The 25,501-nt window shown below is 38.3% G+C and overlaps 1 protein-coding gene across 1 annotated transcript; it reads right to left on the bottom strand.

Annotated features, from left to right (window-relative positions):
- Positions 1–214: 214 nt before the first annotated feature.
- On the bottom strand, positions 215–3,566 carry LOC149197489 (uncharacterized). Its single transcript, XM_089405855.1, has 7 exons — positions 2,908–3,566; positions 2,153–2,789; positions 1,878–1,994; positions 1,721–1,786; positions 1,511–1,576; positions 992–1,036; positions 215–640 (listed from the first exon to the last, which is right to left on the bottom strand). The coding sequence occupies exons 1-7, from the start codon at positions 3,063–3,065 to the stop codon at positions 500–502; spliced, it is 1,230 nt and encodes a 409-aa protein (XP_089261981.1). The 5' UTR covers positions 3,066–3,566; the 3' UTR covers positions 215–499.
- Between the last annotated feature and the right edge of the window lie 21,935 nt (positions 3,567–25,501).

Genomic DNA, 25,501 nt, shown 5'->3' with positions numbered 1-25,501 from the left:
ATCAATAAAAATGTTTTGCATAGTTTTACTTAGGAACTATTGGTTAGTTAATCATTATATCAAAGGAAAAAAATGATAGTGGAAGTCTAAAGATGATTATGATGTAATCTGCTAATATATTTATATGTACAAGCAATCATAACAAACGCGTTGTTTTTTCTTTAGTGTTTTTGGCCTCGTCACATCATGCATTGTCAATACACAACCATACACGTAAGTGCAAAATGGCGTTAATTGATAAGGGTAGAAAAAAGCAGTATAGCATCTTTTGCAGGTAGGATCTGCTTTTCTCAGACATATACATATTTTATATATATATCACAGAATCATAATCTAAATGGGACATCGAAGACAGGACTGCTTTCGTCCCGTCTTCATCTTTCTGCTTTTCTACTATTATAGCTTTGAATTTATGTGGTAAAGGTGACAACTGTTCCGTTGAAAAACGCAGGAACAGACTGAAAAAGAAAAACAACAAAAAAGGGGGCCTGCAAGATGTTCAAAACTTGGAACCGCTTCCGATACCAGATGTCCAGAAATCTGCCCCATTGTTGTTGGCTACATGGAGAGTACACGACACAGGAACTAGGCATAATCCTCTGCTCCTAAGGTCGTATTTCGCCTGATCTCCTCGCCCGTCCTGGACAAATTACAACATTCTTTAAGTGAAGTAAATGGAAAATTTCATGGAGAAGATGACTTTAAAATTCGGTTCTTCAGGCTCCTTTTTAAAATGATTCCAACAGAAGATGCAAGTCCCCTTCAAATTTTGTTACATAAGAGCCAAAAACACTACAGCAATTACAGACACCTACATAACAGGGGATCCATACTGAAATAAAATTCAACCTCCCGTATGTGTTATTTTTCAGTATATCGAGAGGTTCTTTTTCTCAAAATTTGCAGAGAGCATTTCATTGTTGATTAGCGGAATTTATTAAACATGAAAAACGTGGTGACTTCAGTAAGACGGGAAAAAAATTTGAATTACCTTCTGGCTGGAGGGAATGCCTTTGAGATAAGGTGAGCTCAATACCTGCAAAACACGGCACAGGGTCAAAAGGATTATAGTAAAGCTTTGTAGATTTTATCATTTTATCGCTACAGAACAGAACAAACCCTAACTGATCATATCTCCAAAGAAATTTGAACCAAAGAATCTATTTTTTGTTTTAATTGTCCTGTGTAAAGGAACGAGAAAATGCCAGGTAAAAAATGGAGCTTGAGCCTGGCGACCAAGACCGCCTCTATTGCACAAGTCATAAATTTAGCATTTTTGTCACAAATAATTTCTCTAAACATTATATTTTATGATAATCCATGCTTGGTGGGAAACAAATTCCGAAGCTTGTTTAATATTGAAACCGAAAAATATTTGATGTATTACCGAAGCATTTAAGCTGTCTGTATCACGCTCCGTAGTAACTCTATTTTCATGTGACAATCTTATAGAAATTACAAAGAGTCGGAAAATTTTCCATAAAACTTGTAAAAAATGCAGACTTCGTACCTGAACCTGATCTTGCAGGAATTTAATGTATCCCATGGCTTCAAAAAGAACGGATGCCGTATCGGTCTGCAAAATCAAGATTAGGACATAAAACATAACCTTTCGTGAGACAAATAGGTTCATACATGTCTACCGGCTAGGTTTCTGTTTTTTCCCTGAAATTAGATATTGAAAACTGAAGATTGAAATGCTGAAAATTCAAGATTTTACCTTTCCAAACGGCGAGACGAGCTGCTGCAACGCCGTAATGCGTTCGCCTAGCTTCTCTTTGCGCACCTGCACCTTTAAAGAAAACCTTGAGCAGAAGCCTCTTTAATTAGTAAAATTTAAAGTTATTACTACACCGGGTGGGAATCGAGCTTGTGACCTTCATCGGAGGGCCCGCAGAAGCTTCTGTTCTAGGTTTCTTGAAAGCCGCATTGGAAAGCCCGGCTTGATCGCTGCTTCTCTTCTGTTCAGTAGTGCACTCTCCACCTTCATCAACCTGCAGAAGCATCAACAGATAAATGCAAGAAAATAGTAAGAGAGCAGATAATACGGTGATGACTTACAGCATTCATCTGCAAATTATTAGTTTTCGAAGATGATATTAAATAAAGACAAGAAAATAGGAAGAAAGCAGACAATACGGTGATGACTTACAGCATTCTTTTGCAAATTATTATTGCTCGAAGATGTGGAAGGAGAACTGGAGGGGCTGCCTCCGGACTTCTGCTGTTGGACGAGAACAGGTTTAGGGCTTGGGCTAGTATAAGGCATGTCCAGTTTGTTCATATTACTGTGGAATGTTAAGATATTTGATGACGGAAAAGTAGCGGGAGCCTTAAGCGGGCCAGGAAGCTGAACAAGCGGAATTGATGACTTGCTGGAGGCTGGAAATCCTTCAAGCTCGAGGTCCAGCGAATCAGGCGGCAAGGTGTTGGTAGGATCAAGGAGCTTAGTGAAAGGGCCGCAAGGAAACGCATCCGGTCGAAACAAGAACTTCCCTGCATTGCCATCGCTGTAACAAAACGCCTCCCTGTTCCCAGCGGCATTATTATTGTTGCTTTTGTTGTCGTCAGTTTTGTTATTATTATTGTTATTATTACTGCTACTGCAGAACGGAGAGCTGGACGCAATCCAACGGTTCTGTTCAGCGATTTGCCTGCTGTGCTGCGAACTCGGTAGAATTTTCACCTCATTACTCGGCCAAGACACATCATTTCCCCCGGGTGAATTCATCCAGCAATCTTTAATCTCCGCCGTGCTGGTGCTGCTGCTCTCCATGCCATACAGCGGCCTGTAACACAACCGTCTTAAGCTTTCAAAAAGATGCACAGGCGAAAGTCAAGAAGCAATTTAACGGAAAAATTTGCAACATTAAAGCTTGGTGAAGTGATGAATGCAGGTGGTCTTACGTTCGAATGTGGTCCCAGAGCGTGGCGTGATTAATAACACTGACGCCATGGTCCGGCAGACCCGTTCCAGTGTCCAAGAGCTTGGCCCATGAATCCGATAGCGACCTCGATTTGCGTTCCTCCATCTGTGCTGCCAGAGTCATCCCACCATTCTGCATATTTTCGCCCCTTGGAAAACCAAAACCGCTACTCCTCAAGCAAAGCTCCGGCCTATGAATCGAATGTCGAAGCAAACAACAGCTATACCGAAATGACTTCGTCCAGGCGAAAAATTCCAGGGCGCGCAGGACATAAGCATAAGTCAGAACTGTCGCTCAAGTTTCAGTCTTGACAGCTTCGAGGTCGCCTTTCATGTCCGGCATACAGCTCGAATCCAACTATAACCGCAGCCACTGAACCGCCGTACTTTTGAAGCAGAGGAACTGATAAATTCCATTTCAGAATTTAATAAACTCCATGCTTCCTCCCTTTTTTTTTTTCTTTTCGTTTTCTTTCTCTGTCACATTTCTATATGGCGGGGGGATTTTCGGTGGTGGGTGGTGGTGGTTTACCTTTTGCTTTTTCAGCACCGACTTCCTGATGGCCAAAGGGTAGGTGGGCAGAGATTTTATAAGCAGAGAGAGGATTTTAGATTTTTCCAGATATCCTTGTATTTCCTGCCGCAGACGACACGACAGTATTCCCGAATCCTTGACCCATGGGTTCAGTTCATTGTGTGGAATTTTTTTCCAGTAAAACGACAAAATAGCACGGCCCTTTATCTTTTACCTGCTCCAGAAATTTACCTACAGACACGCCCGGTGATTCTTGCATGCGATGCGTGGAATCCGGACGACGACGCTACACCGACAGCTGATGCCGACGGCGGGCAGGCAGCTTAGTCTGCCCACGCGCGTGCGAATCGGCAGATAATCCGGAGCTCACTATTCGACGGGCTGACTTTATCGAGATCCAAACGGCTCCCGCCTTACTGCCCATGAACACACTGGGCCCGCCCGATGACACAAAGTCAGGGCTCGGGACTCGTACCCGTGACCCTGCCGGCAACGATAACCGGCTGCCGTTGATTAGTGCTATGACCTGTCCCGTGCTGCCGTTTGGTGGGCCCCACGCGCACACCGGCCTGCCGCGCTGGCAGAAGACCAACGGGGTAAGTGCCACAGCCGGTCCAATTCTTTTTGCACGTACGGGGCCCTCTCTCTGTTTCTACGCGTCTCCGCTATTCACAACGTGCTGAGAAAGAACAGACCGGGGCAGGGCACTAATCCGGTGTCACGGGATCGAAACCTGTGGAGCTCCGGCTACAACGGTATTCTCAGGGAATGGCTCGATGTGTACGGGCATTAATTTTGCAGCTGCTAATTCTTTTTCAGCGGCCTACATCGCCACAACTCTCTCAACCACATTATCCATTTCAATTTTTGTCAACCGAATTGTCACGGGGCGCACAGTAACACTAAGATCTGGTAAATTTTGATTAAAAAATTTTGATTGGCTGAACAATTCTAACAATATTTATTTTTAAATTATTATTAGTCCGTAGACATTTCAGTATAAAGATTCCCACACCCGGCCTCTGATAAAAAAAAAATTAAAGCAGCTTTAAATTCATTGTACAAATAAACGAATTATCATCATCAATATTTGTTTGCTTCGATAGTGAGGAAATAGAATGATTAGATATTTATTAGCGTACGCGCGTGTGAAAACGCCCACACGTTGTAAAACAAAAAAGAAAGAAATGAAAGCTGAAATTTGACGGCGTCGTCGTCCTTTAAAATTGAAAAGAGAAATCGGCGGGAGAGACTTGAAGGTCCGCGGGCCCTACCACACACCAAACGTTAATCACGGGCCGCCCTGTCGTCGTCTCTTTGTCGTGGTCTATCCAAGAACCGATCGACAGCCGTCTATGACTCATCACCCTGCCCGTCAATATGATAATATTTTTAAATAACCTTAGCGGGCAGCCCTAGCGTCACTCCGGGCACCGTGCAGCCTTCACGCGGTTTCTGAGGACAATGAGCTTGGGGGGGGTCCTCACTTCGGTTTTTGACTGCCCTTGTCCCACTCGCCTTTAGTCAAACCGCGGCCAGCCGGTGAAAGAACCGGCCCACCTAAAAACCATCGAAATATTAAATTTTGAAATAAGCCTAGAAAAACAAAAATCAAAATTTCCTCCTCTCCAACGTTTCTTCTCTCGAAATTTTAAATATTAATATTCGAGTTGGAAAGTAATACACCTTAATGATGACCGGGCCCAGTGCTCCATTGATGAAGGTATCTGATGACGTCGATTCCGGTGTTACTTAATTTCTATATATTTTTTCAAAGAATTAATGATTCCAACCGGTTTAAATTTAACTAAAACTTAGTTAAAATTGAAAACGACTCCAATCGGTTTAAAATGAACTAAAATTTAGTTAAAATTTCAAAATAATTCCTACAAGGTTTGCAGTCAAATTTACTTGGAAATGCGAAACAATATGAATATCCCTTATTTTATTTAAAGTGTTTAAATACTAACCAGAGATATACATGTTAAGGTGAAATACAAGGCCATCCTGTTACCCCTTTTCCCATAATTGCAAACAGGAATCTTGAACTAATTTCAAAAAGGACTTGTCTAAATAGGCAACAATTCGTCTAAGTGATAAGCACTCTGGAAAAATCTCTAGTTTAAATTTAAATTTACAAAAAAAATTACCAAATTTCATTACAATTATACTAGAAAAAAACGATTATTTTCGCAAAATCATAACCTATTTAGACTAAACTATTTCAAAACTCTGAAGTCAATATTACAATTTAAGTTATACAAACTATCATTTTAATAATTCTTTAACCTCCAAATTTAAGTAGATGTGGGGTAATTTGAATACCTTATATCTTTTTTATCTGCATGAATAGTGAAGTTATGATAAAAACTCCGCAATAAAACTTGGTCTCAGAGTATAGACCATTTATCTTAAAATTGAGTAATATCTTTAATGATAAATGAATATAATTTTTCTATTTTAACAAAAAAAATATTATATACATATTAATGTATATAAATATATATGTTTAATGAAATGGTATTTTATAATTTAATTGGTAATAAATTATGAGATAATTATTATTAGTTTGATTGATCATATTAGTTTTAGTGTACATTAATCATTATCATTACTTAATTGTTATTTTTTGTTTTCTTTTTTTTAAGTATGAAAGTTTAGTTGTCTTTGTGCTATCTATTTGCCTAAAGGGAAACCATATCAGTCGCACAAATTCAAAGTTTTGAGATTAAATTAACTCCCTTTCACCATAATATCTGACAAAACAAAAACATTACATGAGTTTGCAGATAGACAGCGGCCACACAGAACCTTCTCTTCGGAGCAAGAATTACAAAAACAAAGCATATTCAAAATATCAAAGGGAGACATTCTTGGAGCATATGAGGAATGAAGGACTCGCCACCTCCATGACACTTGACAAGAAGGACTGTAGATGAGAATCCACCTCCATGACACTTGACAAGAAGGATTGTAGATGATAAGAGCAAAGTGAAGCCTTGAGGCTATGAATTACTTGGAACCAATTGTAATGAGCATCTTGAAGCGACCAGCCTAACCACGAACCATGTAGTCGTGAGCAACTGAGACTAGCCTCGAACCCACGTGTCATGAGCCAGGGATCCCAAACACTGGAACCATGTGCCATTGTGGAACACTAGCAAGAGCCTTCTAAGCACCACCCTACGGAGTGCAACATTGAGTAGACACCAAGACAAAATGGAAAAGAAATTGTGAATTCGCTAACATTGTCGACTTTACACCACAGATGATAAGCCTTAAACAGAGTCACCAACAAACTATTAATTAATTGTTATTAACAAAATTGATTTATTATTATTATTATTTAAGAAAAACCGATTAGAGTTCCACTCATACTAAATACTTTTGGAATTTAAACCTTCAACATTTTTTTTAATATTTAAAAAAAACAAATCCTTAACAAAATATTAAAAAAAAAATTATTCTTTAGTACCAAATTCAAATCATCCCACAAATAAAAAGTCTCATATATTTATTTGATGTTTAATTTAATCATAAAAATAAATTTTGATATATATATATATATATTATATAATTAAAAAACAAAATATGAAATACTATCATTTTTTAATAATTTTATTTATTTATCATTATTTTAAAAAATAAATAATAAAATAAACGTGTCAATTTACTATTGAACCACAATTCAACCAACAAACATCACACCTTTTACTTTATCATACTAAACTTTTACTTTATCCTACTTTTATGAGACCAAACCCAACCACTAACCTACACAAGATGAACAAAAGAGTTGGTGTGCCCAATATATATGATAACTACAAAAGTAGTTGTGCTCTATCGCGAAAACTACCTTCCTTGACTTTGTAGGGACCTAAGCACAACTAATGCTTCTAAAGCTAATTAGTGGTCTAAATCATAAAGACTTTTAACACAAAAATCAAAATCAAATCAACCATCTTATAAAGACAAGATAAACATAGCTCTCACAACTTTGACAACTACCTTGATTTTCTTTTCCTCCCTGCCATGGAATAAGAAAACATGTTCTTATGTGGAGACTATATGACTTTAATCTAAATCATTAGAAAAGTAAGATACCATACCATTCTCACTTTTCAGAGGTGTTTTGGTCATTTTATTTTTTAATTTTTAAATATAAATTATAAAATAAATATTGATTTCAAATACAATATACCTCACCATGGTATGGTTACTCTAAACTAAAATAATGGTTAAAGTTACAATATAAATAGCCTTATTAATGGCCAAGCCTTTTGAGGCTTTTCACATGAGACTCAAAGTGATTTGATTTTTTCCCCCTAAGAAGGAAAGAGATTGTATCTTACCTCCATGCATGACAAGATGTTAGTCAAGACTTGAAAATGGTATGGTACAACCTACCGCTTACTTTACATACCCATCACACCATATTCAAAATTTGACAATTGAAGGATCCAATGAACCTTTTATATTCTCATATACAGAAAAAAAATACTTGTCTTAGCTTTGTCAATAAAGAAGATATGCTAAGTATATGTCTGCCACTATGCTTAAAAATAATATTTTTATTATTATTGTGCAATGGGAGATGAGTATGTACCATTGCAATGCACCCAACAACACATACCAATAAGTACCTTATTGAACTTTAATTTAAAAATTGAAATCCCTCAATTTTCATTTCTTCATTTTATTATTTAATCACTTTGAGAGGAGACTTCCTATCTACCCCCACACAATTGTCTTCCAAAATAGTATATAATTTTGTTATATTTATATTTTTTAATATTGTGAAAAGTCCTTTCGATTTGAAATTGGCTTTGGCTTTAAGCATGAGTCATTAGCATTTTTTTAATACTCTAATAATAACGTTATTTTTGGGTTTGGTGCCATACCTCGTGAACCTTTGTAGTTACTATCGATATGACATTCATTAAAAGAAAAACTTCACAACAAATCAATACATTGAAATTTTGTTTTATATAATTCATTTTATTTCAATATTCATCATATGAATGTTGATAAGAGTATTGCAAATCCAATCTATTCTGTTATGGAATGTTTTGGATAGAAAAAAATTGCGAAATAATAGTGTAAAGATTTTTGATAGGTGGACTCTTGATTAATTAGTAGTCCTTCTTAAGCTTTCATTAATTGATGTTGATAATAAGGTTTAGAATGTGGTGTTTAATATTAATAAAGTGTTAAATAAGAAGTGTTAAAAATTATCACAATACTAATGTCTATAAAGTTTATGAGTTTAACAATTGTGTCATTTTATGAAGAGCCTATTATGGAATCGACGAAAACAATATTAACAAAGGGAGTTGTCTTTAGTGCGATTTTTTGGAAGTTTTTTCGGTGGGTTTTTTCAGTCAAATTTCTCTAAAATCCGATAGCAATTTATTGAAATCACAAGCTTGATGGGTAATCCCTGCACAATCAAAGCGCCCTAGGGGGTTTTCAGGGTGTTGAATCCAATTATGCAGTTCAAAAACCAGTTTAAATAACACAAATCAAGATTTAACCTCAATTTTTTCCGCCGGATTCCGACACCGGAAAGTCCAAAAAGTCGCACTAAAGACAACTCCTTAACAAAGTCACACCAAATGTTACCAACAAGTTTGGGCAATAATTGACATAATAACATCTCCATCACTATATAGATACCTATTGGAAGCATAATTAGACAAACTTAGATAGAAAGGTTGATGAACCAACACAATGTAATGGAGCTGGCATGTATGTGAAATAGTCGGTAAGACAAGTTATGAGAAGATGATCAAGAATTCGTTGAAGGATCAATCGGAGAGTGAACATAAAAACCCTAGTGAAAATTCCATGTAAAAATATATAAATACCACGGATGATGGGACATGTATTCCAAGCTGAATGGTGGGCAGGACATCCTAGGGGTGTTCATTTGGTTGTTTATGGCTAAGGAAATTGGTAAAGGCAGTGGTTAAGGCATTAAAGAGGAAAAAAGGTATTTTGGCACATTTATTTATGAAAATAATGGAAATTAGGAGAAAAGGAAGGTGAAAGGTCACATTTTGCATGTGAGGAGGAAATTGAAGGAAAATAATGGAAAATGAAGAAAATAGAGGCCTCATTAATAAAAAGGTTTATGAGGATCAGTGGACAAGACTTGGTCAGTACAGTTTTGGAGCTCTCCCATTATTCTCTCTCTCTCTTTCATACTCTTAGTTACTTAGAGTTTTCTTGGAGCACTCTTGGAGGGTGTGGCATACTTGGATTCTTGGAGCAAGAAGGCAAAGGAAGAGCAAGAAAACGCAAGAAGGCATCGACATCAACAGCTACATCAAATTTGCTTGCAGGTATCGAGTTGCATGTATGATTTATTCACTAGTTTTGATATGCATGGCACATGCATGCGATTTCTTGGTTGTGATCTATCATTGGCATGGAGGATTGCCTAGATCAATAGTGGATTGCCTAGCCTTGCCATTTCTTGGATAGCCATGGTGATTGTGGGTTTACTTTCATTGCTTTGTTTTTGTTGGTTCTCAGGTTTCCTTAGCTTGGGTTCAGTTATTAGTCTTGGAAGCCCTAGTTGAACAAACGCTTTGGAAGCCCTGTAACAGCTTGGGTTGAGTTACTAGTCCTAGAAGCCCTGGTTGAACAAACACTCTGGAAGCCCTGTAACAGCTTGGGTTGAGTTACTAGTCCTAGAAGCCCTGGTTGGACAAACGCTCTGGAAGCCCTGTATAAGTTGTGGGTTGAGTTACTAGTTTTGGAAGCCTTGGTTGGACAAACACTCCAGAAGCCCTGGAAGGCTTGGATGGAGACCAATCAGATGATGGTTTTTGGTGATGTTCGACTGTGAGGTGGAATCATTGTTTGATGGGTTGAGGTGGGTGGCCTCTGGAAGCCTTGGACGAGTTTTGATTGATGTGTTCTATGAGATCCCACATTCATGCTTGGAATATGGCACGGGGGTGATTGGTTGAAGAGAGACTTGGCTCAGCCAATCTATGGTTGAGTGGAACATGGTAGTCCCATCTCTGGTTGGTTCATTGCATTTGTTAATGAAAAAAAAAAAATCCCTTGATTTTCATGTGCAAATGTACTGAGGTATATGTGGATTTTGATGGCTGATATGTTTAGTGTATTTTTGTTTCTATTATGTGTTTTTTATATGCACATTTAGCTTGGAGGTTGTTATAGAGTGGTATCAGAGCATGGTTCAAACACTTGGACAGGATGGGCTCTATCATAGGTAAAATGAAGAACGAAGGTTAAATTTTAGACCTTTCTGTCATATCCATTATAACTTTTCTTTTGTGGAATATTAGAAGTCAAAAATTTGTCCATATTGAAGGTAAATCCCACTGATAATGTGGTAATAATTTCAGATATTGGTTCATAATACTTTAGGAATTATGATCTAAGGAAGATGACCTTCCTGAATGCATCTTTAAACAGGTCACGTTGGCATTTCTGCAATAACTAAATTTCTTCTGTAGGCTTTCAGAAGTTGAAAATTTGTCCACATTGAGGTGAAATACCAATGATTATGTGGTAAACATTTTAGATATTGGGTCGCAATATTTTAGGAGACGTGAGCAGAGGGAGTCGAGCCTTCTCAGTGCTCCTAAAATCAGGTCTCAAACAGGTCACGCTGACATGTTTGTTATAACTTTTATTCTGGGCACTCTTAGGAGCTGAATTTTTTTCCACAATGAGAGGAAATCCTGCTTATGATTTGATAGAAAATTCAGATATTTATTTTCTATAATTTAGGATATATGACCAGTGTAAAACGAGCTTTCTGGATACTCCTAGAATTGTGCACCAAATATGATTGTGTTGGTATTTTTGTTATAACTTTTCATCTATGAAATCTCAAAAGTTGAAACCTAAACCATAGTGAGGGATAATTCCACTGATCATATGGTTCAGTTTCCATAACTTGTACTACTACAGTTTAGGATATATGCCTTTAATCATTCTCTATATTAGTTTGCACGCAAAGTGTTTGATGAAATGCTTAAATGGTTCAATGATTAATTGCATACAAAATGTTTGATAAAATGTACCAATAAGTATGTTGTTTGTGGTTGGGGATAGTATTGATGTTTAATAGTATTCTTGTAGTTGATATATGCTTACTTGTATGCAAATAGTTGGCTATATTAGTTTGCATGTAAAGTGTTTGAAGAAATGCTTACATGCAAATGTAATAGTATAGTAGTTGTTTGTGGAAAATGTAAAAGTATGGTAATTGTTTGAAGAAAATGTTATTTTTTTCTTGGATGGGATAGTATTGTAGTATGATAATATGGATGTAGCTGATCTATGCCTATTTGCATGCAAATAATTTGAAGAGTTGCATAGGGAATTTGAAAGGTTACATGCAAGGAATTTGAAAAGTTGCATGTAAGGAAATGGAAAAGTGGCACGTTTTTAGTTATGATGTTACAAGTGGAATAAGTGCAATATTTTTGACTTAGTCTCATACAAATGTATGAGAAATAAAAATCAATTTCTTTTCAAGGGTGGTAGAATTTAGTAGACCTTTGGAGATCTCATTTCCATAATTAGACATTGGAGATTGGGCCATTATAGTAGCTTCCTCCTTCTACCTTAGCGTGGACCATGGATAGTAAGGGGGTATGCTTATATGTTGTTAGTATTGGTGAATGCTGATTTCAAATTAATAAACACGATGTCTCGATTTTAGAACATGTGACTGACTATGTATGAATTATATGTCACTTACATGTTGATTTCATGATACCTACTTACATCCTTGTATGTTAGGTTACATTTTTTAATATTTTGATTACATGTATCAATCTTGTAGGTTGATTACAAGAATTGATCACTTATGTTCAACTAATGCATTTATGCATAGGTGTAGTCGATATGGCATTACGTATGCATACTGTTGGTTGCATGTGGCAATGTGTACAATGGAGTAATGGTTGTTGTCATGCATAAGGTCATGGTTTGTGTAGTTGATATGGTCATGTATTGATGACTGGACTCTAGCTCTAATGATGTGTATATGGTTTGTTACTCATGTGTTATATGTATATATGCAGTTGTTATGCATGTATGGTCTTGGTTATATTATGCATGAATAGTATGTCAAATATGCCATGTGAAGTCCTTGTATGCAACTTAGGTCATCATGATGCTATTGGTTGTTATGATGCTAATGAGCTAGTTGAGATAGAGTAAGGGATGTAGATCATTATAATGAGGTTGCAACATTGGACTTTTGGGTAAGAGCAGATTGTCATACAAGTATTGCATGTTCGACATGCAGGTATGTAAGTTAAGGATTTTATATACATCAGGTTTATGTACATGTCTTTTGATGTTATGGTTACATTCATGATAGATGTTAGATTATTAGTGCGGTTATATGCACATGTGTTAGATAGTCAATAATGAAGTAACCTATAGTTGTATGCATTGCCATTGTTGTTTTATATTAGATAACTTGGTGATTATGCTATATGTTGTTGATGAGTATGTTATAGGTTAACTTTTTGATTTAGATTGATGATTCGATTTTATATTGTTTATGAGTATGATATATAACTTATTGTTGTTATATGCTATTAACTTAATGATTAGGGTCATTTTGTTGAGATATTGATGTTATAATTTGGATTGGTCATATGTGTGATGGTTATGTTCATTGCATTGAAGATCTTGATGTTATATGTATTGGCTTGACCTATGTAGATGGTTATGGTTGCGAATCTCAGGTATGAGATGACATATTTGTGATGTGGTGTCGTACTAATTTAGACTGATCATACATATGTGATTATTATGCATGAACGACGAATGTTTATGAGCTTGTAATATGAACATGTTAGTTAGTTACTCACTAACTAGATTGATTAGGCAAACAAGATAGCCTCCCCTGAGGTACACTAAGGTATGGGTTTTCTTATGTATCATACTTGGTGTTTCATAGTTGATTATGTCGTCTATTTGATATTTGAGTGTTTGGTGCCTATTATGTCGTCTAATTGATTTATTTAACATGGTATGAATGTTTGATGAATTTCATAATATGAGTATGTGTTCAAATGATTTTGTTTTAAGATGATTGTACTAAAATTTATTTGTTGAGGCAGTTGATATGTACTTGAGTATAGTAGGTGATAGTTGTAGTATTATGACTGATGGCTATGAGTTGATTATGGATTATGACATGATTGTTAGTCTTGGTAACAGTTGTTTTCAAATTAATAGATATGATTGTCTTGATATTTGGAACATGTGGTTGACATGTGTGAGCATGATGCAGGGAGTTGCATGGAAAGAGAGGTTGCCATGAAATCTTGAAGAAGGCTCGGGTTGAGCTTTCCCTGGGAACCATGGGGATTGAGTCATGGTATTTGTTGTTAGTCTTGTGCTTTTGATATTTAATGAATTGTTGAGCTTGATTTGTGGCTTTGTTTATGTCTAGTGTATGGCCATACAACTTTGTTTGCAGAGTCATGTTGTTATTGGTTTTCATGGTTTTTTTCTTCTTGATGTTTCCATTCTCGCCTTTTATGTTTTGAGTCTGGGAAATTGGTTGGGAAAGAGGAAAGTTAATGTACCTCAAGGAGAGCTATGTGGTACCCAACAGGTGATCTAAGACTAAGATGAAGCTCTATGCATGAGTGAGCGCAGCGGAAGGTAAGACTATGACAATTGGTTGGGTTGGTTGGGTCCATTGTGCTAAATGGACAGTAGCAGCGCAGACAAAAGAAATGTAACCAGAAAAGTTAGAGTAAATGGACCAGTGGTGTCATATGATTTGGATATGTTGGGAACTATTTCTCTCAATGCTTGTGCATAAATAAGGAAGTTCTCTTAACCTAGAACTTATGTTATCTGGTAATTATTTTATGATCATGATTATGTTGAAGTTTATATATATGTATACATGTATGTATATATGTTGTTGTCTGACATGATCATGATTGTTTTATGCTAACATTTATATATGTATGTATGTATCCATGTATCTATGTTACTATCTACAGGATTGTTAGGGATCATTCTTATGGAGGAATGATTACTTATGCAGGAGAAAAACATGAAGAGGTTCATGGTCTTATGAGGAATCAATTGGGAAGAATAGTCATGAAAAATATACGAGGTCAGTATCATGTGGATATGATTTGATATTGTATACTTGTATTATGCCTATGTCTATGTTATAATAGGTAATGTTGAAGGATACATCAACAAAGTGAAAGCAATGTGGTCTGTGGCATGCTAGGATAAGCATGGATGAGATATCGGAATCAAGGTTTCTTGGTAAGGACAACATGATTTTGGATGTGTGGTACTACTGTTATGCATATGTTGTATATGTTGTACATGTTGCATCTATGATGTGTGCACTTGTGGTGTTGTGTATACATAGCATGTGTACATGTTATTTATGCAATGTTATGTATAGGATGGTACAAATAGGGTTGTGCGAATATTGCATATGGGGTGTTGTATACATATTGTATTGTCCTCATGACGTATATGCGGCGTGTGTGCATATGATGCTCTGTGCATGTTGGATATGCAATCCTGTGTATAGATGATACTATGTACATTTTGGGAATGCAACGCTATGTACACGTGGTGTTGAATGCATGTTGTATGTATGGTGCTATATACATATGGTGTTGTGTGCATGATTGTACAAGTGGTGTTGTGAGCATGTGGTGTCGTGTACATGTTGTACATAGGGTGCTATGAGCATGCGGTGTTGTGTACATGTCATGCATGTGATGCTATGTACATATGGTGTCGCGTACACATCGTGCATGTGGTACTATGTACATGTGGTATTGTGTACACGTTGTACAATGGTGTAGTGTACATGTGGCGTTGTGTACACGTTGTGCAGGTGGTGTCATGTACATGTGATGTTGTGAACATGTTGTGCAAGTGGTGCATTGTATAGGTGGTATTATGTACATGTTGCACATATGGTACTGGTGTACGTATGGTATTGTGTGCATGTCGTCGATGTTGCGTTATGGGAATGTAGTATTATGTATATGCATCGTGTAGTCATGGTATTGTGGCGTGTGTACTCATTGTGTAGTACTCTGTGTAGGTACATGCATTGGGTGGTATTTCACATCCAGTATAGATGGATGCATTGTATTGTATACACTGGGTGTAGGTATATGTGTTGTATGTCAGGTGTAGGTGCATGTATTTCATGGTGTGGTATGCCATGTGGTTGTATGTGTGTGATGCACACTATGTGTCTATGCACATGGTTGAGGAGAAGGCTCTGGGTGTTTGTCGAGTGTAGCAACTGATCCAGAGTGCGTATGGAATAAAGACAAAGGTAGAAGCTAAGGATTGATGAAAGGATAAGTATCAACATTTTATTTCAGTTTTATTATGCATGTGATTTATGACTATGGTATATGATGATTATATCTGATCTATGATTTTGGTTTATTTATGATTTTGATCTATGATGGTTGTGTTTGAGCTAACCTGATGTGATATTTTTATACATGTTGATTTGGTCAAAGATGCTAGTTTGACTTCTTGTGACAGGAAGTGAACAAGATTCCAAGTGTACCTTATTGACGAACTACCAATGAGGTATGATTTGAAGTTATTTCAATTTATTTTGAATCTAATGGAAGTTATGTTCTTGGTACAGGAAGAATGAACATGTCCAATTGGGTAGTTGAAATCAACTATAAGAATCAGCAACTTGATATGGTGGTTGCTTATGGTGGTTTGGTAGTTGCTTTATGATGGTTTAGTATTTTATTATGTTGGTTTAGTATATGCTTTATGGTGATTGATATATTCTTTATGATGGTTGATATATGCTTTATGATGATTTGATATGTGCTTTATGTTGGTTGATATAGGATATATGATGTTTTGATATATGCTATATGATGATTAGTGTATGATTGATATATGTTTGGTATATGATTTGGCATATGTTTTGGTATATATATTTTGATGATGTTTTTGTGTGTACACCCATGTATGGATGTAAATACCGTAACGAGTTGTGTTATAAAGCTCCACTATGTGGTATGGGTGTTATGTTATTATGCTATCATGTGGTTATATTATCATGATGTTATGATGTCGTATGAGTTTTTTTGAGAAGGATGATCATTGTAAATATCGTAATGAGTTGTTTTATAAAGCTCCACTATGCAGTATGTTGTCATGTTTCCATGATGTTTTGATTTTGAGCAGATCTTTCATTGTAAATACTGGAACAAGCTATGTTATAAAGCTCCATTGGTAGTATGTTTTGTTTTCATAAGTCTTGTTGGTTATAGGTGTCATTGAACACCGAGGACCGTGTTCCCCCAAGGGGGAGGGTTCTGTAACAACCATGGTGAAAATTCCATGTAAAAATATATAAATACCACAGATGATGGGACATGTATTCCCAGCTGAATGGTGGGAAGGACATCCTAGGGGGTGTTCATTTGGTTGTTTATGGCTAAGGAAATTGGTAAAGGCAATGGCTAAGGCATTAAAGAGGAAAAAAAGTATTTTGACACATTTATTTATGAAAATAATGGAAATTAGGAGGACAGGAAGGTGAAAGGTCACATTTTTCATGTGAGGAGGAAATTGCAGGAAAATAATGGAAAATGAAGAAAATAGAGGCCTCATTAATAAAAAGGCTTATGAGGATCAGTGGGCAAGACTTGGTCAGTTCAGTTTTGGAGCTCTCATTATTCTCTCTCTCTCTCTCTCATACTCTTGGTTACTTAGAGTTTTCTTGGAGCACTCTTGGAGGGTGTGGCATACTTGGATTCCTGGAGAAAGAAGGCAAAGGAAGAGCAGGAAAGTGCAAGAAGGCATCGGCATCAACAGCTACATCAGATTTGCTTGTAGGTATCTAGTTGCATGTATGATTTATTCACTAGTTTTGGCATGCATGACACATGCAAGTGGTTTCTTGGTTGTGATATATCATTAGCATGGAGGATTGCCTGGTTGTCATATATCATTAGCTTGGATTCAATTATTAGTCCTGGAAGCCCTAGTTGAAAAAACTCTCTGGAAGCTCTGTAACAGCTTAGGTTGAGTTACTAGTCTTGGAAGCCCTGGTTGAACAAATGCTCTGGAAGCCCTGTAACAACCTGGGTTGAGTTACTAGTCCTGGAAGCCCTGGTTGGACAAACGCTCTGGAAGCCCTTGGCGGGTTGAGTTACTAGTGTTAGAAGCCTTGGTTAGACAAACGCTCTAGAAGCCCTGTATAAGTTGTGGGTTGAGTTACTAGTTCTGGAAGCCTTAGTTGGACTAACGCTCTGGAAGCCCTGTATGAGCTGTGGGTTGAGTTACTAGTTATGGAAGCCTTGGTTGGACAAACACTCTAGAAGCCCTGGAAAGCTTGGACGGAGACCAATCTGAAGATGGTTTTTAGTGATGTCCAACTGTGAAGTGGAATCATTGTTTGATGGGTTGAGGAGGGTGGCCTCTGGAAGCCCTGGATGAGTTTTGATTGATGTGTTCTATGAGATCCCACATTCATGCTTGGAATATGGCACAAGGGTGATTGGTTGAAGAGATACTTGGCTCAGCCAATCTATGGTCGGGTGGAATGTGGTAGTCCCATCTCCGGTTGGTTCATTGCATTTATTAATGAAAAAAATTCATTCCCTTGATTTTCATGTGCAAATGTACTAATGTATATATGGATTTTGATGGCTGATATGTTTATTGTATTTCTATTCCTATTATGTTTTTTTTATTTTATATATGCACATTTACCCCAAAGGTTGTTATAGTGAAGTCGGTGGCTAAATGAGAAAAAACTAGAAAGATGGTGTAGATTACCAAATTCATGCCAAACACTACAATTAAATGAAGACCAAATTCATAGGAGTTTGACAATGTAAAAAATATGCATGTTACAAGAAATATTGAGTTTGTGACATGGCAAACAATGATTATATGGATTACGGTAGTGGACAATGATGCAGTTGAGAGAGTGACATGGTGAAACAATCAATGGTAAGTTGTCACTGAGTTGTGAAGAGGATGCATGGAAGGTAGATCGTGAAAGCATAAGATGAAAATATTTTAGTCTAATGTTGGTGTGGAAGGAAAATACGAGAATGAGGTGGATGTAGGAGGAATAATCCATATATCTTCCCTAATCCTTTTCCTTGTCTAGCGTATGTTGGCTAGGGATGAGTGTAATTGAAGTAAGCAAAGTAAAAGTTTGAAGAGATTATAGAGTGAGTAGTGGAAGACACAGGTGTTAAGAAGTGGAATCAAGACAATTAAGGAGGAACCATAGGTTGGAATAAATGTGGCAAAATTTAGTTGAAGTATAATGGGGAGTAAATCACTCGCATCTTCACCCTCTACCTTCTCCCTTATGGAATCTTGAAGCGTTAATATGGAACCTTATGGTGGAGGTGAAGCATAGAGTCCTTAAGATATTATGGAGGATACTTACACTTGCCAACCTCTGCTTTACTTTGTGGAGTTTATAACAAGTACAATGATGGAACCACATCCATGTGATCCATATAAGGAAATATAAGAGAACTACTAAGTGATAATAAGAGGTGTGATCTCAATCCCACAATGAATAAAAACACGCCATGTGGTGATTAAAAGAAATAAAGAAGAGTATTTATAAGAATACTTGGGCAAAAGAAATTAGCACTACATAGCTCATGATGCAACATAATAAAGACAAAGTTGAATTGATGAGTAGTTATGATTTGAAGTAGTTGAGGAGATAGTTAAGGACAACGAAGGAAACATAATGCTAATAGTTTCCATTAAAATAATATTAAAAGTGAGTGAGAATGAGAAAAGAGAGCACTCTAAATAGAAGAATAATGGGAGTAAGTTTTCATAGCCTTTGGCTTGGAAGTCTAGTGGAGCCGATAATTTAATGAAAAGTCTGGGCCCTAGATTATAAAGGTATTTTATATAATATATAATAAGATAAGATAAATTAGTCTATTCAATAATGTTTTTGTACCATCGAGGTTTACATTTAAATTCCTATATAAATAGTGTTGTTGTGTGTTGCCCATATATTGCAATGGATGTTTTGTTTATAGTTGTATACTTATAGTGTTATTGTTCATTATTGTAGACTTGTGTAGTTGTTTAATGTAGATTGAAACAATATCGAAGTGTAGGAAATGTGAGTTTCCACTACGTTCTTGTTGATGGTGTTGGACCCGCCAAAATTCAGGGGATCTCCTCGGTATGAAGTCCCAACTAGACCTCAGACTGTTTGGTGCAGGAGTCCCATCCAGAATGATGGCCCAGTTTTCATTATCTTAAAGATTTTCCTTAGCTCTTGCTTGTCAGCACATGAGAGTGGTTTACTTTGTCTTTTAACGACGAGGTTCGCGTGCCTGGTGAGTGCTTAGTGTCGCTTGTGTCAAGGTTATTTCACTACAGAGGGAGAGGGTGAGAGTGAGTCTCAAGTCAAAAGGGAATTGTCCCAACTCTGTTAGAGACACACAACACATCAGGGCATGTGCAACTTCCAGCAGAGTAGTCCACACGGATGCAACAATCACAAACACAAGATGAACAGAGAGCACTTAAAATGCCCAACTGAATAGTCCACACAAGTGCAATGGTTGTTACAACAAGTTTACGAGAATGAATCCATTGAGTATCCGACTGGAATAGTCCACATGGGCGAAACAACGCTAACAACTGATACAACACATTTCCAACAACATATGTACTAAAACAACCAAAATAGTTCAACTGTCTTAATACAAGTTAAAGAAACATGCATTACAAGCATCCAAAGAATAGTCTTACAAACGAATACAATACATGTGTGAAAACGTGATGGCCTGTTAACAGGCTTTTGAATTAAGCGAAAGTTCCAAGACACATCTATACACCATTACATCACTAACCCTGATAGCAGGGCATTGGAGCCACTGCTCGCTCCTCAAAGAAAATACTATAGACTCTCAAGGCTATGTGGGAGGAGCCAAGGTGAAAAGTCCTTTGCATGTACAAATGAGGGGTATATATAGCCAAGGGTGAACTTGACCCTTGTGACTCTTTGACTTCCCTCATGACTATTTGACTTACATGATTCTTCAAATGTACATGTGGGTCTCTTGGACTTCCACGGTACATTACATTGATTACAACAGTATGGCCCACAGTAGTGAGGTGGTCGAGATGACTCATGACATGATTTGACACGATAGTGCTGATATGTTCATGTTGATGGTGGTGTCCATGTCGAGCTGTAGTGCTGCTAAGTGATGAGTGTTCTTGCTGTATCATAGCTTCACCTCCGCATGGCAAGGTGTGTGGAGTCTTTGATGGTCTTAGTGTTCACTTGATGTTGCATGTGCATGTATCCCCTTCGCTGGTAGTTGGCATGCTTCATGTGTTCATCTGTTCGCGAACAAGTCTCCTAGCATGCACTTCTTGTTGGTCATGTTCATCATTGTGCCATGTCTCATCCATGTACATGTATCTACAATCACTCATGATAAGACGACATCAAATTTAGAAATATCCTAGTCTACCATGATGCATCATCTTTCGTTTTCGGGTGCAAGTGACTGGGAGAGAGGACAAGACTCTGAAACTGCGCAAATCACATTTCAGGCCGGGATGTGGGCACTAGGGCATTGCCAAGGAAAATTGTGTAGAGGTCACTAGGAGTCTGAGATGAGCAATCTGGAACAATAGTGACATTCTGCAGGATCTGGCTTAGCTGGGAGGCAGAACTGCACAATTTTTTCAGGGAGGCAGTGTGGGCAGTAGGGAGGACACTGGCAGTGAAAACTGCGCAGATTCTTAGGGGAGGTTGGGAGCGGGCTGTGGGATCTTGCTAGACAAAGCTGTGCAGAACTGGGAGGCAGGCATGTAGGACATGTCTACGTAGTTTCCGGGCTGAGGGGGGTGTTGAGAAGCTAGAGGACAATCCAAGAAAACTACGTAGTTTTCAGGAGGAGTAGTAGGATGGCTACTAGGGGGACTGGCTGACAGAACTGCGCAATTTTCAGAGGCAGTGTAGTGATAGGAAGTGGGTACCTGTCCCTCATGTCTGCACAATTTCTTCAATTAGCAGAGGTAGGCATACTGAAAGCTTCTACGCAATTTTTTGGTGGAGTGAAGCCTAGGGTCACTGCCCGATCAAACTCTCTGGTTGACCAACAAGAGGCTTGATTGATTGGCTTGCGGGCAGTGAAAATTGAGATGGATTCTTAGGCACTTCTGTGTTGCTCTGGGTGATAGTCAGCTAGGTCGATTCTAGGTTTGCACAGTGCAGACTTCATATGAGGCAGCCTTAAGCTCTGTGCAATTTTGGGCAGCAGTACATGATCACTAAGGGCTAAGACTGTGTAGTGCAGCTAAGTGGAGGTCTGGTTGGTGTGGAGTGGTATGCTCGATAGATCGTCGGGAAAATGAATAGCTATGTGAGTGAGTGAACTCGTGCATGCATGACCTTGCGAACACACACTCATCATGACTCGGTGACAAGACACCTCGAACCAACAAGACAACATACGCTCAGTGTGACTGACTAATGGGTGTGAGCGACAAGTGTGACACTTGAGATAGATCGTTGAATGACCGTGATGACACTTGCATGACATTTCATACAACTTCGTGTGTGAGTGTGACATATGCTTACATAGCGAATACAACTTGTACACACGAAGACGGACCTTGAACATAGCCAGAACATGACTGTAAGCATGACATTGTGACCAACATGCTAAAATATGTTCGATGAACGGTCAAGCGAGGAGGGTGTAAAGACTCGACACGAGCTCATGGGATGAGCCCGAGTGTTTGCAAAAATCAAGGAAAAAACCAAGGAAGGCTCTGAAATTGGATGCAGGTCAAAATTTTGGAGGGTGTTGCGGCTGTTACAACACTTGGCGACACACTAGTTGAATACTAGCTTCTTTGTTTTGGTCCATTGACAACAAAAGGCCTTGGTCCATCAAGGAGTATTGAATCATTGTGCGGGTTACTTCGGCTTCCCCACTTACCCCATGGACAAACATGGTTCACCTTTTTCCAACTCAGCCAAACACAACAAGAAGTTTCAACATGATCATAGTGTTTCAAAATCAGGAAGGGTAGTTTGGCTCGCGAGTTTAAAATTTTCAAAGTATAAGTTTTCATATTTGGTGTTGTTGCACTGCCAGTAGGCCTAGATAGTACCCCAATAGAGTGACGCAAGAACACACGCATTGATCCACTTCCATCGAGCTTGGTCAGTACCCTGGTGGAGTTACATGCTTCACCTCTCTACACATGAAGCCTTTCTCTTCTTTCACCTTTGTATTTTTAAAAGAGGACTGTGCATAGGCACTTATTTATATTTTTGGGGCGGAAGAGGGATCCAGACTTATTGAGAGAAGAAGAGGTTGTTCCTTCAGAGAAGCATGTAAGACCTCTGATATAGGTTTTCTCGTTTATATTTTCCCCTTCTCTGTTTCTACTAGTTTTATGAGCTTGAACACATAGAACATAAGGATGAGTACAGGCATGGGGTTCTCCAGTGTGGACATGGGTTTATGGTTGGACCAGAGCTTCCCTTGCAAATGACTCGTATTTCCCATCAAGATTTCAATGGATGAAGTTTATAACCAAGCACAGAGAAGACAGATGCAGGACTAGCCAAGTGCTGCAGTGTCACAAGAATATTTATATCTCAGCCACATACTCATTCAAAAGCCAGAACTCAGTAGAGGGAAACAATGATTGACAAAACTAAAAATAGCATGATACTAAGCAAACGAAAACAAAACGGAACAAAAATAGTGAAGCAAAGAGAAAAGACAACAAGCAGTAAAGAGACTATGTACATGGCACGAGGCATGGCCCCGACTTACTGAAAGTAGTGCTTGAGATCTTGGCCATTGATAGGAAGGTTGTCAATCCTCCCATCAAGTGATTGCAGATGGTACATGGGTGGGCCAAGCTTCTCCTAAACAGTGTACAGACCAATCCACAGGGATTGGAACTTCGTTTGTTTGCCTCTGTCTTCATGGGGTTTGTCCCATTTCAAGACCAATTCACCCATATCGAAGTTAGAATTCCCTGCAGACTTCTTGGCCAAACATCTCTTGATATGGTTCTGGTGGAGTGTGAATTTTTCTTTTGCTTTCATCCTTTCTTCCTATAACTTGTGAAGTGTATCCATCCTACGCTGAACTAGAAGACAAGGCTTGCCTTGGGATTCTTGGTACAATTGGAGCACAGGAAAGTAGATGCTTGGCGGAAGGATGGCTTCTTTCCCATAAACCAGGAAGTATGGCGAAGTGTTCAGAAAGGGTTTGGGTGTTACGCGGTCAGCCCATAAAGCATTCATCAAAGTAGAGTGCCAGTTACATTGTTAAGAGTAAATGGTCTTCTTGATAATGCAGATAAGGTTTTTATTTGTAGATTTTGCGAGACCATTTCCCTGCGGGTAGTAGTTAGATGAGTGTTTAAGCAAGATACCATATTGCAATGAAAAATCATAAATATTTAAAGACAAAAAGTAAGTTTCATTGTCAAACAAAAGTGATATCGGAACACCAAATCGCAAAATGATGTTTTGTTGGAGGACGCTGATGACTTCTTGGTCATTCACTTGCTTAAGCGGAACTGCTTCTGTCCACCGCGAGAAGTAATTGGTAGCTATAAAGATGTAGCAATGATGTTTTGACGAATGTGGGAAGATTTCCCCAACGATGTCCAGGCCCCACTGTTGGAATGGTTCAGTCACTGCAACAGGGTGCAACAGGGTTGCTGACCTTCGTGTTCTGTTGGTGCATCGCTGACAGACCGGGCACTTGCGGGCGTAAGCGTGTGCATCCTTGAACAATGTGGGCCAATAGAAACCAGCTCACATAACTTTGTGCACAAGGATATTTCCCACGAAGTGGCCCCCAGCTAGTCCGTCATGCAGATCATGCAAGACCTTCTCTGAATCATGTGCCTCTAGGCACTTGAGCAAAATTTTGTTATTGTGCTTTCCGTAAAGCACTTCGTGCACCAAATGATAAGATAAAACTTTGAGGCGGAGTGCCCTCTTCTATCTCATGGAGAAGTGATAGAGTATGGTCCCATGCTCAAGGTATTGGCGCACATATTCACACCAAGAATTTCCTCATGAAGTGGGTGGTGCTTTCTCTACATCATACATCTCAATTTTATGCTCCTAACCAGCAAGCTCTTCTTCTTCCTCCTGTGCATGGATTGCTTCAGCTGCGAGTCTGCAAAGACCATAACCCTTGAAAGTGTTAACTGGCTTGATGTCAAGATCATACTCTTGCAAGCCTGCCATCGAGTTCGCACATCTTTCACCAAGCTCTTTTTGTACAAGCAGTGATCAGACTCATGGGTGTGGCACAAAGACTGTGCAATGGTTCTTCAACAAATAGGGTCTGAAGTGTTTCACCACCTTGTATACTACATATGCATGTTTTTCAACAATAGGGTAGTTGAGTTCGGGTCTCTACATGATCTAGGTGGATGTTGGTGGCCACCCACCTATCCCACTTGGACCCCCACAACTGTCTCTTTCATCTTTTTAGTTTCCTTAATTGTAGCAAAATTTACTATTTTTAGTAGTTTTTCGGGTCCTGAACTTCCAGAGCTGTTTTGAGGTCCTAAATGACGTTTTTTGGGAAAATTGGGACCAACATGGGTTTTTGGACTGATGTTGCTCTTCCAAAGTTGTAGTTCTTAGATAGATCTTTCTAACGAGATATTGTGCGAGTCAAACAGAGATCGTATGCCAAAGTTATGACCTTGGGAAGTTGATGTACCAATTTACCCAAACAAGGCCCAGAGTGTGGCGTTTCATCTTCTAGGGTTAGGTTTTTGGATGTTTAGGGTTTTCCATTGTTTCTCAACAATAAATAGGCCTTTGATCCTCATTGTAAGATAGTTCAAAGGCATGTAGCTGCCACATCTCTTCTCAGAGATAAGATACCGTCGCCCTTGCTGGCTTATTTCCATTTATGTTTGTAATCATATTTTAGTATTTTACATTAATGAAATGAAGTATTATTTCCACTGCA

The sequence above is a fragment of the Pinus tabuliformis genome, chromosome 2_2, assembly GCF_031772625.1.
Source record: "Pinus tabuliformis cultivar Carrire ecotype Pingquan chromosome 2_2, CPIR1, whole genome shotgun sequence".
Classification (NCBI taxonomy): domain Eukaryota; kingdom Viridiplantae; phylum Streptophyta; class Pinopsida; order Pinales; family Pinaceae; genus Pinus; species Pinus tabuliformis.
Note: the sequence above shows the minus strand (reverse complement) of the source record. Positions and strands in the feature narration are given on the sequence as shown.

Coding starts and splice junctions, on each gene's coding strand:
- LOC149197489 (XM_089405855.1), bottom strand. CDS start 3,065: ATGCAGAATGGTGGGATGACTCTGGCAGCACAGATGGAGGAACGCAAA. Junction 1,577..1,720: donor TCGTCTCGCCGTTTGGAAAG/GTAAAATCTTGA, acceptor TTGATTTTGCAG/ACCGATACGGCATCCGTTCT. Junction 1,037..1,510: donor TCCTGCAAGATCAGGTTCAG/GTACGAAGTCTG, acceptor CGTGTTTTGCAG/GTATTGAGCTCACCTTATCT.